Below are 16,018 nucleotides of genomic sequence, written 5' to 3'. Positions count from 1 at the left end.
ACAGAGACAGAGAGAGAGACAGAGAGCAAGAGAGACAGAGAGACAGAGACAGAGGGAGGGAGACAGAGAGAGAGACACAGAGACAGAGACAGAGACAGAGAGAGAGACAGAGAGAGACAGAGAGACAGACAGAGAGAGACACAGAGACAGAGACAGAGAGACAGAGACAGAGAGAGACAGACAGAGACAGACACAGAGAGACAGGAGAGACAAGAGACAGAGAGACAGAGAGAGACAGAGACAGAGACAGAGAGACAGACAGAGAGAGACACAGAGAGACAGAGACAGACAGAGACAGAGAGACAGAGAGAGACAGACAGACAGAGAGAGACAGAGACGGACAGAGACGGAGAGACAGAGACAGAGAGACAGAGAACAAGAGAGACAGAGAGACAGAAAGAGACAGAGACAGAGAGACAGAGAGCAAGAGAGACAGAGAGACAGAGACAGAGGGAGGGAGACAGAGAGAGAGACACAGAGACAGAGACAGAGAGAGAGACAGAGAGAGAGAGGAGAGAGGGGCTGTCCCTGATATCACCTGGGGGTGGGCTCCAGATGTGGCCAGACGCATCCCTGGCCCACAGAAGGTCCCAGAAGAGCTTTCCCAAAGCTGGAGCTGCTGACACTTGCCTAACACCAGCCTAAATGTCTTATAATTTTAAAACATACACAAATTGTTCATACCAAAAACCATGTTAAAGAAACATTTGAAAAAACCTTTAAAATTCATACTTAATTCCACAACTCCACAGTGACTATTCTTGGATTGCCTTCAATATTTTCCCCACACCTACTTTACAGAAGTTGTAAACTACTTCTCCTTGTCCTCCTCCTCCTTCTTCTTCTTTTTCTTCTTATTATCTAAGGTGCTCACTCTGTCATCCAGGCTGGAATGTAGTGGCCTCATCACAGCTCACTGCAGCCTCAATCTCCTGGGTTCAGGTGATCCTTCCACCTCAGCCTCCTGAGTAGCTGGGATCACAGGCACGTGCCACCATACCCAGCTAATTTTGTATGTTTTGTAGAGATGGGGGTCTCACGATGTTGCCCAGGCTGGTCTCAAACTCCTGGACTCAAGTGGTCCTCCTGCCTCGGCCTCCGAAAGTGCTGGGATTACAGGCATGAGCCACCGTGCCTGGCCTTGTACACTTACTGTACAGGCAATTTACCTGCCACTGATGTCATCCACACTGTGGGGCTGAGGTTTGGTGCTGCCTGCTTCGAGCTGTGGCGCCAGCCTCTGGGCTCCTGACTCAAGCACAGGGGGCTTCAGGACCTCCGTGTTCTCTTGGCCTCTCCCAGTCTGAGCTGTTTTATCTGCAAGGAGTGCTTGCAGATTTGGGAAAGGAAATAGGAACACGTTGTGTAAGCAAACACCAAGAACACAGCATTCCCTGCAGCGAGGGTCCCGCCACAGGCACACAGCAGTAGGTGGCTGACACACGGTCTGTAAGGTGGAAGAGATGCAGATGCCCTGACACACAGGGACAGGTTCATGGGGCCCAGTGGCCAATGGCCTGTTTTGCCTTGCAGAGGTGGTTTCATAAGTCAGTTCACAGTACACCACCAGCTCCGCCAGCAGGTCCGCGGCGTGGGTGCCCACTCCACGAGGCGGGTGCGGCGGGAGCTGTGGAGATGGCGTGGGAATAATGCTGACACCCCAGGCTGCAGCACCCTGAACTCCAGGGCCATGGTCCAACTCCTCCCCCGGTCCCACGCTTCACCCTGGCCTGTGCTTCTCTGAGGCAGGGCTGGGGCCGCACTGTGTGAAGGGCTCAGGCTCAGGGCGGTCCCAGGCCTGGGTGGGGCCCAGAGGTGCCTCTGCTTCACAGGAACTCTGCAATGATGACTCAAAGTAAACTTTACTTTTTCTCTTATGAAGAAGATACATGTTCATCATAGCGAATTTTTTAAAATCATAAAGCAACATCTAGTTTCACTACCGAGCGGGATTCAGAGCTAATACTTTGGTGTGTTTCTGTAAGCATCTTTCTTTTTCTTTTGACGGAGTCTTGCTCTGTTGCCCAGGCTGGAGTGCGGTGGCACAATCTCGGCTGACTGCAACCTCCGCCTCCCGGGTTCAAGTGATTCTCCTGCCTCAGCCTCCCAAGTAGCTGGAACTACAGGCACATGCCACCATGCCCAGCTAATTTTTGTATTTTTAGTAGAGACGGAGTTTCACCATGTTGGCCAGGCTGGTCTCAAACTCCTGACCTCAGGTGACCCGCCCTCCTCGGCCTCCCAAAGTGCTGGGATGACAGGCGTGAGCCACCGTGCTGTAAGCGTGCTGTAAGCGTGTTCATAGACGTGCGGTCGCCTGCTTTGTGTTCCTTCATGCACTTTAATCGGGGATCTTTTCTGATTGTAAGTGATGCTTATGTCTCAAGGAGAACATGAAAACCACATAAAGCATGAAAATAAAACATCCTGAATCCCAGTCCTGGCTGAGCTTACTGTTGTCATGGGGCTGATTTCCACAACCTGCCCCACCCCACAGCGGGCGAGCTCCCTCCGCTCCCACCGCCCGCGTCCTGTCCCCTTCACTCCCCCTTTTCTCTTCTCTCCCCCTCCCTCCTCTCATGCTCACTCCTCTCCCTCTTCCCTCCTCTCCTCCTCCTTCCTCTCACGCTCACTCCTCTCCCCCTCCCTCCTCTCACGCTCACTCCTCTTCCTCTTCCCTTCTCTCCCCCTCCCTCCTCTCACACTCACTCCTGTCCCCCTCTCTCCTCTCACGCTCACTCCTCTCCCCCTCCCTCCTCTCATGCTCACTCCCGTCTCCCTCCCTCTTCTCTCCTGTCCCCTCCTCTCCCCCTCCCGCCTCTCACGCTCACTCCTTTCCCCCTTCCCTCCTCTCCCCCTCCCTCCTCTCCCCCTTTTCCCCTCTCTCCCCCTCCCTTATCTCACACTCACTCCTCTCCCCCTTCTTCCTCTCTCCTGTCCCCTCCTCTCCCCCTTCCCTCCTCTCCACCTCCCTCCTCTCACACTCGCTCCCCTCCCCCTTTCCTCATCTCCCCCTCCCTCTTCTCCCCTGTCCTCATTCTCCTCTCCAGCTCCCTACTCTCCCCTTCACCCTCTCCCTCCTCTCTCCCATTCCCTCCTCTCCCCCTCCCTCCTCTCCCCCTCCCTCCTCTCTCCCCCTCCCTCCTCTCTCCCCCTCCCTCCTCTCTCCCCCTCCCTCCTCTCTCCCCCTCCCTCCTCTCTCCCCCTCCCTCCTCTCTCCCCCTCCCTCCTCTCTCCCCCTGCCTCCTCTCTCCTGAAGTTACCCAGGTGTCTCTGGCACATGTCCACCTCCCAGCCCCCATCCAGGCCATTCCTGCAGGAGATCCTTCTCCTATGGGGCTCCACCCCCCCTCCCCCGAGCCCAGTCAGCTTTCAGGATCCTAGGAAGCACAGAGCCAAGAAACCGCTGCCCTGGGGCTTCTCCCAGAGAGCTGGACTGCAGGGTCTGGCTGGGAAGGGCCCTGCAGCCCCGCCTGTGTGTGGGGGGAGGTAAATGCACTTCCAGAGAAAGGGAAGAAGGGCGTGAGCCACACCCGCTCACTGGTGACCTGGCTGTCCTTTTTCTCAGGCCTGCCGGCCCTTCTGTGGGTAGGGACTCTGGGCCCAGTCTGGGATCCTAGAAGCAGCTGTGGGGAGCAGGACTTACCCCACTGTGCCCGTCATCCACAGCCCTGGGGGGGGGTCTGAGTCTCCAGGTGTGGGAAGGGAGAGGGTGGGACAGGGGAGGGGGTGGGAAGAGGAGGGAGGGGGAGAGGGTGGGAGAAGGAAGAGAGTGGGAGGAGGGAGAGAATGGGAGGAGGGAGGAGGGTGGAAGGGGGAGAGGGTGGGAGGAGGGAGAGGAAGAAGGATGGAGGAGAGGGCCTTGAATGTGTAGTGTCCCTGGCAGGGCCTCTCTGACTCCTGCAGGTGAACCCGAGCCTCCTCTTCCAGCAGGACCTGGCCAAGAGGGGATGAAGAGGGAGCATGAGGTGGGCTTGATGGAGGAAGCTGTCCCAGGAGGCAGGAGAGGGCAGGGCTGTTTCTGGAGCCTGCCTGCCCTCCACCCCCACCCCCACCCCCACCCCCATTGGGACCCTGCGTTCAGGGAGAGGAGCCCCCCAGTCCACCTCAAGGAGCCCTGGTTCCTCCAAACGTAAGCATGGGGAAAAGGGGAATTATCCACCACCACTGTCCTGTGTTAGTGGTTTTCTTAAACCCATAAAAGTGGTGGAACCGGAAGGAAAGACCATCCCAGGAAACTACCTTTGTCCACAGGGAAAGTTGCAGAGGAGACTCAGTGCTGCTGGTGGCTGGTGGGAGCCCCAGGGCTGCTGGCCCAGGCCCCGCTTCTGTCCCTCCCCTTTTGGACCAGCTGCACCCTCTCTCCTGTTGCGGGAAGTCAGGGAACCCAAACGGAGGGACCGGCTGAAGCCATGGCAGAAGAACGTGGATTGTGAAGATTTTATGGACATTTATTAGTTCCTAAAATTAATACTTTTATAATTTCTTATGCCTGCCTTTACTGCAATCTCTAAACATAAATTGTAAAGATTTCATGGACACTTATCACTTCCCCAATCAATACCCTTGTGATTTCCTATGCCTGTCTTACTTTAATCTCTTAATCCTGTCAGCCGAGAAGGATGTATATCGCCTCAGGACCCTGTAATAATTGCATTAACTGCACAAATTGTACAGCATGTGTGTTTGAGCAATATGAAATGTGGGCACCTTGAAAAAAGAACAGGATAACAGCAATTGTTCAGGGAATACGAGAGATAACCTTAAACTCTGACCACTGGTGAGCCGGGCAGAACAGAGCCGTATTGCTCTTCTTTCAAAAGCAAATGGGAGAAATATCGCTGAATTCTTTTTCTCAGCATGGAACGTCTCTGAGAAAGAGAATATGCGCCTGGAGGTATAGGCTTATAAACAGCCCCCCTAGATGCGCCTGTCTCTTACGGTTGAGGCTGCAGAGATGAAATAGACTCTAGTCTCCCATAGCGCTCCCAGGCTTATTAGGAAGAGGAAATTCCCACCTAATAAATTTTGGTCAGACCTGTTGATCTCAAAACCCTGTCTCCTGATAAGATGTTATCAATGACAATGGTGCCTGAAACTTCATTAGCAATTTTAATTTCGCCGGTCCTGTAGTCCTGTGATCTTGCCCTGCCTCCACTTGCCTTGTGATATTCTATTACCCTGTTAAGTACTTGATGTCTGTCACCCACACCTATTCGCACACTCCCTCCCCTTTTAAAAATCTGTAATAAAAACTTGCTGCTTTTTGTGGCTTGTGGAGCATCACGGATCCTACCAACATGTGATGCCTCCTCTGGACGCCCAGCTTTAAAATTTCTCTCTTTTGTACTCTGTCCCTTTATTTCTCAAGCTGGCTGACGCTTAGGAAAAATAGAAAAGAACCTACGTGATTATCCGGGCAGGTCCCCTGATGCTCCCCCATCCACACCCACGCGGAGCTCCCAACCCCAGCCCCAGGGCAGGGTCCCACTTCCCCCTTTAAAAATCTTTTTCCTCCCAGGTCTCTCAGTCACCCCCTCGCCTATGACCACGGCCGGCCAAGCTCTGCGCGACGCGTCAGTCACCTCCCTGCCCTACCCAGGGCACCCGAGATGTGGAGGACCTGCCCTCCATGGGCTCCAAAAACCCAGGCCCCAGCTGGGGAAATTTTCTAGACAAGGAGGCCACGAGGCCCACGCAGTGAGGGTGGATGCGGAGGGGACGGTGCTTCTAGCCCCGCAGGGCCCGGCTGCAGCGCTGAGCCTTGGCCCTGCCCTCCACTCTCCAGGCGCGGTAGGAGCTCGCTCAGGGCTGCAGGTCTGTCCTCCACCCCCAGGAAAGGCTGGGAGGAAACTCATCCAGGGATTTTCCATCCCATAAGCTCTTTTTCCACAGAAGTCCGAGTGCCTTCCAGGAGGGAGCAGGACAGCTGCACCCACGGGCAGGGGACAGGCCCTGTGTTTGTGCCCAGAGGGCAGATGGTGAGGGCTGTCTGCGCCCCCTCCCCAGTGACTGCGGAGTTTCCGGAACGCCCTCCGGTGATTCCTTCCTAGGGTGTGGTGTTGGAAGGCGGCACCCACTATAAACACCGAGGACCCAAGCCCTCCAAGCATCTGTGGAACAAAGACATTTTTTCTTTCTTTCTAGGCCTCCACTATCCAGTGAATTTTCCTCCCAACTTAGAACATGATTCATCAAGGAGGACCCTGTTTCCAGGGGTTACACATGCGGTTTCCGTGGTGGTAGCCCTGTACAGCCAGTGGAAGTGGCACAGGGACAGAGAGGCACATGCCGGCCCCTCCAAGGGCCCAAGGGGTGCACGCGGCCCTCAGCTCCTGTCCCGGCACCTGGGCGTGACGGCCATCCCCTCCCCGCCCTCCTTTGTGGGGGTGAACCCATCTCCATCTCCTCCTCCCTGTGAGGGTCCAGGGGTCTGGCTGGCCCACGTGTTTGCTGGGCACCTAGGGCAGGGCGGCGTCTGGCCCCGGCCTGTTTGCCGAGTGTGAATCCGCTGGCCGGAGGCAGCCTGCGGTTGGATCTCCCCGGGGTTTGGGTGGGGCGGGTCCCAGGGCCACGGGTGGGGAAGGTGCAGCCCATCCTGGTCCCAAGCGGGGGTGCGACGGCTCAACACTGGTCAATCTGAGTCAGGCTCTCCCTACAGGACGTCCCCCAGGTGATCGCTGGGGCCTCGTTGACCACGGGCCTCCCCAGTCGCCAACGGGAAGGCAGAAGGCAGAAAAGAGGCCAGCCGGGAGGCGGCCGTTGCCGCAGGAGCCCGTGGCGCAGGGAAGACGCCTTGGCCGCAGGCGGGGCTCCTGGCAAGCGTGGGGGACGCGGCCTCCCGCCGGTCGGGTCGGGAGGGAGCAGGCTTCTGGGGAGAGTGGGCGACGTTGGCGATCCAGGAATGGGTCTGCGACAGACTGACTCCTAGATAGGAAAACACACGTTTCTGGCAGCATTGCCTGTAACTGGAAAGACACAAGGCTCAATTCCAGGGACTGTTCCGTCAATCACGGGCCCCGGGACAGTCCTGCGGCCCCCAGACTGCGGGAAAGAGAGCTCTGCGCGCCCTGATTTGTTCCGGGAGCGCCTCTGGGAGCCGCAGGCTCTGGATATCAGAGGGAGGGCGCGACTCCGTGGAGGGAGCCGCAGGGTCCTGGGGTTGCGTTCCCGCCCTCTCTGCGTTTCCTTTAGTGACTCCTGCTGAGAGGGGCTGAAGCGGAAACCCCCGCACTGAGTGTGAAACTCAGGAGCTCGCTGAGGCCCCCTGGTGCTTCCCGAGGCCACGTGCATTGGCCTAATTTCATTTTGTTCCATTGCCTGTAAGCTGAGAATTTCATTTTCCGGTGAGAATCTGTCATAGAAGCTCTGGTTCTGGGAACCGTCATTTCAAAGAGACGCAAAAAAAAAAAAAAGACTGTAAGACTGTCTCGATGACGCTGTGATCTCGCTGGGTTGAGAGGCCACTGTCCTGAAACCCAGGGCCCATGAAGCAAAGGGTGGGGGAGGTCCAGGGCTGCCCAGCGCTGGCAACACAGAGGCTCCCCCACGCCATGCCGGGCGCTGGCATCGCCTCCTGAGGACCCCCGAATGGACCCCTCTCCCAGGCTGGCATCACGCCCCATCCTGCGGCTCCCGGGCGCCCATCAGGGGCTGGTCCAACACCCCCTCCAGGGAGGGCTGGAGACTGCAGAAAAGCGCTCTGAGCCCGTCTGACCGCACTGGGTGGGCTCCCGCAGCAGGCAGGCCCAGCCCCCGGGACACGGAGGCGGCAGGGACGTCCCCCACGGCACAGGGCCTCGCAGCCCCCAGAGCTGGGCCCCGGAGGCGGCTGCGAGGCCGCGGGGCTGGACGGGTTAAGCCTTTCCCGTTACCTCATGCTGGCCTCTGCCTCTGAACATCTGGCAGGAATATTTCTTTAAAGCCGTCTGAGCTGTGGGGGAGTCTGGCTGCGTTCCCAGAGCCTTTTCCTCAGATTTCAGCGGAATGGGGGAGCCAGCAGGAGCCGGCGAGGACCCCAGGGAGGAGGCTTCCCGGGAAGTGACGGCGCTGAGGCCGCACCTGGCCCCCAGAACCCACCCTGAAGGGTCCCGGGCAGCCAGCGCATTCCCGCTGACGAGAATCACTTCCGGCGCCGCTGACCCCCGGCTGGGAGACCCTGTTCCGGCGCCGCTGACCCCGGCTGGGAGACCCTGTTCCGGCGCCGCTGACCCCCGGCTGGGAGACCCTGTTCCGGCGCCGCTGACCCCGGCTGGGAGACCCTGTTCCGGCGCCGCTGACCCCGGCTGGGAGACCCTGTTCCGGCGCCGCTGACCCCGGCTGGGAGACCCTGAGATGTCTGTGGGCAGCAGTGGGGGCCCTCGGGTGGGGTCACCGAGGCTGCGGAGGGCCAGGGCTGCACGAGTGACACAGCTCAGACCTGGGGTCCCTGTGTGAGACGCCCCCGGGCCGGGGCCCGAACCTCCCTCCTCTGTGCCCCCATCATGGCTTCTGGGCCCAAAAGGTGGTGGGGGGAGGGGCGGGCTCCCGAGCACTGGGTTTCAAGCCCCGATGGATGCCGTCGGTCCTGCCGGCCCCATACTCAGACACCCGGTTCCCTTCGCAGCGCGGGGCAGGGCCCAGGGGCTTCTAGGACCTGGTCTGGGAGCCCCACACAGGCCCTCCCTCGGCAGTGGGGAGCTCAGCTGCGGGAGCTGCCCCATGTCCTGCCCACCCGCTGGCATGCAGCAGTTTTAATGAGGCTGGGGCAGTAGGGAAGAAAGGGTTAGCGTCCCTTACAGACCAGCAGCCCCCACTCCAGCTGGGTCCCAGAGAGACGGGGGCGGGGGGCTCCTTGCCACTTTGCGGGGAGCTGAACATGGGTGGCTGCAGTCCCACATCACCCCACTCCTCAGACACCCAGAGGGTTTCCACGCAGGACCACAGCATCTGTAGGGGGCCATTCAGACCCTCTGTCTCTCTGCCTGACCACACCGTGGCTCAGAGAAACTGCTGGCATCCTGCCCGGTATACCCCAGGCTGGATGTGCCAGGAAAGCTGGGGCAGTCAGAACTGGGCGAGGTCCCAGCTCTGTCACCCACTAGTTGCCTGAGCTCGGGTCGGGACACAAGCTCCCAGAAGCTCCGTTTTCGCGAGTTGTCAAGAGAATGCCCGCTCTGTCGGTGGGAGCTGGTGGAGGGAGTAACAGTGACAGAGTTGGGGCTCCCATGAGGCCAAGGTCCACAGGCCCAGGGCTCAGAGACCAGTCCAGATGGACGCAGCACACAGCTGCCGGGGTCCTGCCCACCCAGCCCAGCTTCCCGGCATCTGGTTTCCATTGTCCCCACATGGGAGTCACAGAGCCTGGGGCCGAGTGCCTGGGTAACATCTGGGCTTCTCAGGAACACTCACACTCCCTGGGCCAATCAAACCCCAAAGAGAGGGTGCGGTGGGAACACGGCTGGTCTGTGGAAAGAGACCTCATCTCCGTTCAGGGCCTCCAGGCCTCAGGGCCATCTCAGTGCCCACCTTACAGAGCTGTGGCTGGAGGGCCTGGGATCAGCACAGACTGCTCTGGGCTGGGTCTGGGGTCCCAGGGTGCCAGCCACAGCCAGGCAGGAGGTCCAGAGCAAGGCCCTCCCAGGTGCCCGGCCTCTGGAGTCCCCACCCGTGGGAGGCAGAGACCCTCGCGTTCAGCAGGGTGACCTCCGTGGTCTGGGGCTCCTGGGCTACCGCCAGTTCCCTCCCCAAACACGTGACCCCAAAAGCATCAGGATCTGAGGGTTGTTTCAGAGCTGGGGGAGGGGTTGGGTGCTCTTTTGCCCTCAGGAGAGCAGGCCCAGGACTCAGTGAGTGTCCAGGGATGAGGAGGGCACAGGAGGCCAGCGCCAGGTCATCAGCCTCTGCACCCCAGGGTCTGAACTCAGGGTCTGAGCGAGTCCAAGACTGCCCTGCAGTGACGGGGAGGGCCGAGGGTGGCAGAACAGGTGGTGGTGGCTCTGGAGATGGCGGTGGGGGAACTGGAGGCAGGCAGCCTGGCTTTGGGACCCCAGGCCCCAAGGTCACAGTGACCTGTAGCCTGCCGGGTCCAGATACACAAGCAATTGTCACACCCTAGCAGCTGGGGGGCTCTAGGAGGGAGGCTGGGGCTGCACAGTGAGGGGCAGTGAGGGGTGTGGGACACGGTTTCTGGAGTCTCTGCTCCCCCAGCCTCGTCCCTGCACAATCGCAGGCCCCCTCCTCCCCTCCCACTGAAGCTCATTCCAGACAGCTAGGTTGACAGCTGGGTGGGTGCCCCGGACCCTGAGGCTGGTGAGGCTCCCGCGGACGCCATGGAGGGATGGTCAGGGGCGCCCTCTGCTGCCCATGGGCACCAGTGCAGGACGGTCCCCCGAGGGGCCCAGAGCCAGCCCTGTCCCCTCTCCGTGGCCTCCCTGCTGGCCCCAGGTGCCTGGGTCCACCTGTGCCTGGGAGACTCTGGCGAGGCTTCCGCTGGGGTCAGTGGATTTGCCACCCCCTTTCTGTCCTGACCCTGCCGGAGGCCAGTGAGGGGGCAGCTGGAACAGGGAGGCCTCCAGGCCTGCAGGCAGCGGCTTCCCTTGGCTGCAGGGACTGGGTGGGAGCCGGAGCCTGGCCCGGAGGCTGTGGGGTGCAGGAAGTGAGAGGAGCCCTAGGCCAGGGTCCCAGCCCAGGTGGGAGGTGTCAGGGCCTCCGTGGTCGTTGTTTTCAGCAGAGAACTCGGGGGAGACGCAGTGCCCGTCAGAGCCCACTGCAGTGGTCGGCTCCAGTTGCCCCAGGCCAGGCTATGCCTGGGTGCTTCCTCCAGGTCTCCTGAGAACCCCTTTCCCCTGATAACGGGAACAATCCCCTCACCTTCCCCTTTGCAGAGTCAGGAATGGTGCTGGCTCACTGTTACATTATTCTCTCACCTCTTTGTCTCCTTTAATTTGACCTTTCCTGACCTTGACGTTTTTGAGACGTTTAGGCCACTTATTCTGTAAAATGCTTCTCAAGTTGGGTTTGTGGGGCCATTTCTCATGACCAGGTCCGGGCTGTGTGTTCTGGCTGGAATTCCACAGTAGTGCTGGGGCCCTCGGGCGGGAGTCGGAGGCTGCTGCTAATTGGAGCTTCGATTTAGGGCAGCTTGCACCTGTGCTCCCAGGTGGCTGTCCTTAAGCTTTGGGCTCCAGTAAACTCTATGCTTAATCATATTTTCTGAGTCTCGTAATTTAAGATGGACAATGATATCCCTGTCTATCATCCGTCTAATTTTGTTATTAATCTACTGACCTCCATCTGTCATCCCTCAGTGTACTGGGGCTGCTGGAATGAAATACCACACCGTGGGAGGCTCCCATAACAGAAACTAATTTTTTCATGGTTCTGGAAGCTAGAAGTTCAAGGTGAAGGTGCTGTCAGGGTTGGTTTCTGGTGAGGCCTCCCTCCCTGGCTTGCGTACGGCCACCTTCTCACTTCTTCATGTGGCCCCTTCTCTGTCCACTTGCAGAGACAGAACAATCTCTGTGTCTCCTCCTCTTCTTAGAAGGACACCAGTCCTGTCATATTAGGGCCCCACCCTTATGACCCCATTTAACCATAACTACCTCCTTATAGGTCCCATCTCCAAATGCACTCACATTAGGGCCTAAGGGCTTTGACATATGAACACGGGAGGGACACAGTCAGTCCATAACACCACCGACCCATGCGCACCTGTGTGTCTGTGTGGCTGCCTTCCTGCCACTGTAACACCTTTTCAGACAGTGGAGACCCGACTCCCACCAGCCACAGTGTAATTGTCTATTTGCTGCATCCGAGAATACACAGAAAGCAGCTTCAGGGTTGCTAATCCCTACCTGTGTGAAAAGCAAACCTACTGTGTAGAGCTTATTTATAATTTTTTAATTATATAATTATATATAAATATATAATTATACAATTATCATATTTACTTATAATTTTGAGGGATCTTTGGCCTATGAGTACATGGTCAAAATACTTTGTTCAAAAAATTTTTTTTTTTGAGACAGAGTCTCGCTCTGTCACCCAGGCTGGGGTGCACTGGTGCGATCTCGGCTCACTGCAACCTCCACCTCCCGGGTTTGAGCGATTCTCGTGCCTCAGCCTCCCAAGTAGCTGCACCTGCACCTGCAGACGCCTGCCACCATGTCTGGCTAATTTCTGTATTTTTACTAGAGACGGGGTTTCACCATATTGGCCAGGCTGGTGCCAAATGCCTGACCTCGGGTGATCCGCTGACTTTGGCCTCCCAAATTACAGGCATGAGCCACCGTGCCTGGCCTGTTAAAAAATGTCTTATCCTCCCCTTTCCCTTGCATCCAGTGTGCTTATATTATCCATTTGAAATGAAATGAGTGTCGATTCCATTTTGTTTCCCCAGCCTTATTGGTTTCAGTTATTAGTTTCTGGGTAGGGGAGACAATAACATGTTCTGAAGTTTGGAGCTACAGAAGGGTTTGCTCACGCAGCGGTCACTCCTGTCTCCCCCTCCTTTCTGCCCTGCCCCCACCCACCTCCTGGAGGCAACCAGACATTCTCAATTCTCATTTAGCCTTTCTGTGTTTCTTTTTGCAAAAGTAAAATGATGCATGTATATTATTTTCTTATTTCTCTTTTTTCTCGCCCCAAATAGCCTACTATAATCTTTTGCACTTTGCTTTTTTTCATCACTTAACAACATACATTGAAATCACTCTGTGTTGGGTCATAGAGACCGTCCTCATTCTCTGTGCAGCTGCATTAAGGCACCATGTGGCAGTACCTTAATTTAGCCAACACACGTCTACACAGGAGCATTTAACTTTTTCCGGTATTTCGCAACCACCAATTATACTGCATCAAATGGCCTTGTGCCTACAAGTCTTCCTATCGTTGGAGGTTTTCTTCGGTGTGAATTCATAACGTGGAGTTGCTGGGTCATGGAGTTTCATCGGATTGAACTGCCTTCCACACGGCTGTGCAGCTTGGAGTCGTCAGCCAGTGAGAGGCCACAGCCTCATCAATAGTGTAACTGTGACAACACTGTTACCATTTTAAATCTTTGCCATTCTGAGAGGTTGGAGAGGACCTCCCACTGTAGTTTTAATTTTTATTTCTTATTCCAAATAAAGTTGAACAACTTTTCATATAATTAAAGATCATTTTTATACATTTTGGGAGAAATTATCTGTTCATGTCTTTTGCCCATTTTTCTGTTGAGTTTTTGATCTTTCCCCCCTCAAATATTGAATTTTTTAAATATATGGAATATTAATTATGCATCTGTGATTGTGCAGCACACACCTTCTCCTCGTCTCTCAATTTTTGTTTGCCTTTGTGGTGTTTTGGGCCATGCAGAATGCTATTATTTTCATGTAGTCAAATTAATCTTTTGTTTTGATTCCTAGAAAAATCTTTCCTCATACTCAGGGTATGGAGGAATTCACCTGTATTTTCCTCTAGTACTTGTTTCATTTTTTACATGCAGATCCCAATTCCACTGGGGTGTATTCTTGTGTATGGTGTGAGGTGTGTGTGCCGGGGAAACTCTAACCCTGTTTCTCCTCTGCTCTCACACCACAACAACCGTCAACATGGAAGCAGACTTCTGCAACCAAATGTGCAGAGGTTTCCCCACACATCAGGCAGCGGGCACCTCTAATTCAGTTCCAATGCTGCCTACCCAGAGCTAGTTTCACCTCCTACAGGGTAAGGGGTCAATCCCCAAGACCACTCCCTCCTTCCCACCAGTGGCAAGTGTGGGCCTCTGGAGCTTCTGACCAACCAGCTTCCAGCTGGAGTTTGATTAATTTGCTGGAGTGGCTCACAGAACCCAGGGAAACAGTTATTTACATTACCAGCTTATTATAAAGGATGTTGCAAAGGATACGAATGAAGAGGCCGAGGGGGAGGGGCTTGTTGCTTCCATGTCCTCCCTGGGCAGCACCCTTCAGGACTCTCCATATGTTCAGCTCCTAAAGCTCACTGAACACTGTTCTCATGGGCTTTTATAGAAGCTTCATGACATCAACACTCCTTCCCCCAGGGTCTAGGGTGGGACCCTCTCAGGGGCGGGTCTTAAGACCCACAGTCAGCAAGGTGGGGATGTTAGAGTGAAGAAGGACAGGAGAAGGTGAGAGGCCTCCCCTGTGGCCCAACACACCCGACATTGTAACAAACGACTAACGAGGGGTAAGGGAGTCATGAGCCAGGAACCATGGATGAAACCCATTTATATATGTGATAACACCAATATATACCCATTTATATATATCATAACACCAATATATACCCATCTAACACCACAGTATGGAACCCATTTTAACTTTTTCCAAATAGCTACTGAGTTGTCCCAGCACCATTTATTAAAAAGTCCAACTTTGCTCTAATTATTTGAGATGCCATCTATATTAGTCCATTCTCGCATTGCTGTAAAAGAAAATACCCATAACTGGCTGGGTGCGGTGGCTCATGCCTGTAATCCCAGCACTTTGGGAGGCTGAGGTGGGCTGATCACCTGAGGTCAGGAGTTCAAGATCAGCCTGGTCAACATGGTGAAACCTCATCTCTACTAAAAATACAAAAAATTAGCTAGGCGTGGTGGTGGGCACCTGTAATCCCAGCTACTGGGGAGGCTGAGGCAGGAGAGTCACTTGAACCCGGGAGGTGGAGGTTGCAGTGAGCCAAGATCGCCCCATTGTACTCCAGCCTGGGCAATAAAAGCAAACCTCCATCTAAAAAAATAAAAAAAGGAAAGAAAAAAAGAAATACCCATAACTGGGTAATTTATTTAAAAAGAAGTTAATGGGCTCATGTATGCAGGCTCTACAAGAAGGATAGCATTTTCTGCTTCTGGAAGGCCTCAGGAAACTTACAATCACAGCAGGAGGCAAAAGGGATACAGGCACATCTTATGTTCTTGGAGCAGGAGGGAGAGAGAGATGCAAGAGGGGCCACACACTTTCAAACAACCAGATCTCATGATAACTCACTCACTCACTCTCATGAGAACAGCACCAAGGGGATGGTGCTAACCCATTTATGAGAAGTGCACCCCCATGATCCAATCACCTCCCACCAGGCCTCATCTCCAACACTGGGGATTACAATTCGATATGAGATTTGGTGGGAACACGGATCCAAACCTTATCATTCTGCCCCTGGCCCCTTCAAATCTCATGTCCTTCTCACATTGCAAAATACAATCATCCCTTCTCAACAGTCCCCTAAAGTTCTAACTCATTCCAGCATTGACTCAAAAGTTCAAAGTCCAAAGTCTCATCTGAGACAACCCTTCCATCTATGAGCCTGTAAAATAAAAAACAAGTTAGTTACTTCCAAGATACAATGGGGATACAAGCATTGGGCAAATACTCCTATTCCAAAGGGGGAAAAGTGGCCAAAAGAAAGGGGCTACAGGCTCCTTGCAAGTCCGAAATCCAGTAGGGCAGTTGTTAAAACTTAAAGCTCCAAAATAATCTCCTTTGACTTCATGTCTCACATCCAGGGCACACTGGTGAAACAGGTGAGCACCCAAGGCCTTGGACAGCTTCACCCCTGTGACTTTGCAGGATTCAGCCCCCACAGCTGCTCTCAAGGGCTGGTGTTAAGTGCTTGTGGCTTTTCCAAGCATATGGTGCAAGTAGTCAGTGGATCTACCATTCTGGGGTCTGGAGAATGGTGGCCCTCTTCTTACAGTCTCACTAGGCAGTGCCCCAGTGGGGACTCTGTGTGGGGGCTCCAGCCCCACATTTCCCCTCCACACTGCCCGAATAGAGATTGTCCATGAGGCTTCACCCTTGCAGCAGGCTTCTGCCTGGAGATGCAGGCTTTTTCATACATCCTCTGAAATCTAAGCAGAGGCTCCCAAGCCTCAACTCTTGCACTGTGTGTAGCTGCAGGCTTAATACCACGTGGAAGCCACCAAGGATTATGGCTTACATTCTCTGAAGCAACAGCCTGAGCTGTAACTGGGCCCCTTTCAGCCACAGCTGGAGCTGAAGTGGCAGGCATGCAGGGAGCAGTGTCCCATGGTGTTGGG

At 55.2% G+C, this 16,018-nt stretch overlaps 2 protein-coding genes across 4 annotated transcripts; one reads left to right on the top strand and one right to left on the bottom strand.

The window, feature by feature from the left end:
* Window positions 1–2,461: 2,461 nt before the first annotated feature.
* LOC134738951 (uncharacterized) lies at window positions 2,462–11,189 on the top strand. 3 transcript variants are annotated; one of them, XM_063659655.1, is made up of 3 exons: window positions 2,462–3,489; window positions 3,934–4,132; window positions 4,255–11,189. In XM_063659655.1, the coding sequence occupies exons 1-2, from the start codon at window positions 2,462–2,464 to the stop codon at window positions 3,965–3,967; spliced, it is 1,062 nt and encodes a 353-aa protein (XP_063515725.1). In that variant the 3' UTR covers window positions 3,968–4,132; window positions 4,255–11,189. The 3 variants fall into 3 exon arrangements, with proteins under 3 accessions (XP_063515725.1, XP_063515724.1, XP_063515726.1); XM_063659654.1 differs by having other exon boundaries at window positions 3,931–4,132; XM_063659656.1 differs by having other exon boundaries at window positions 3,907–4,132.
* On the bottom strand, window positions 4,431–12,929 carry LOC134738955 (protein SPT2 homolog). Its single transcript, XM_063659675.1, has 5 exons — window positions 12,857–12,929; window positions 9,647–9,755; window positions 8,974–9,168; window positions 7,875–8,490; window positions 4,431–6,968 (listed from the first exon to the last, which is right to left on the bottom strand). Exons 1-5 carry the CDS (start codon window positions 12,927–12,929, stop codon window positions 6,645–6,647), a joined length of 1,317 nt encoding a protein of 438 aa, XP_063515745.1. The 3' UTR covers window positions 4,431–6,644.
* Between the last annotated feature and the right edge of the window lie 3,089 nt (window positions 12,930–16,018).

This window comes from Pongo pygmaeus, chromosome 22 (assembly GCF_028885625.2).
Source record: "Pongo pygmaeus isolate AG05252 chromosome 22, NHGRI_mPonPyg2-v2.0_pri, whole genome shotgun sequence".
Classification (NCBI taxonomy): Eukaryota; Metazoa; Chordata; class Mammalia; order Primates; family Hominidae; genus Pongo; species Pongo pygmaeus.
This window is presented reverse-complemented; position numbering and strand designations above follow the sequence as displayed.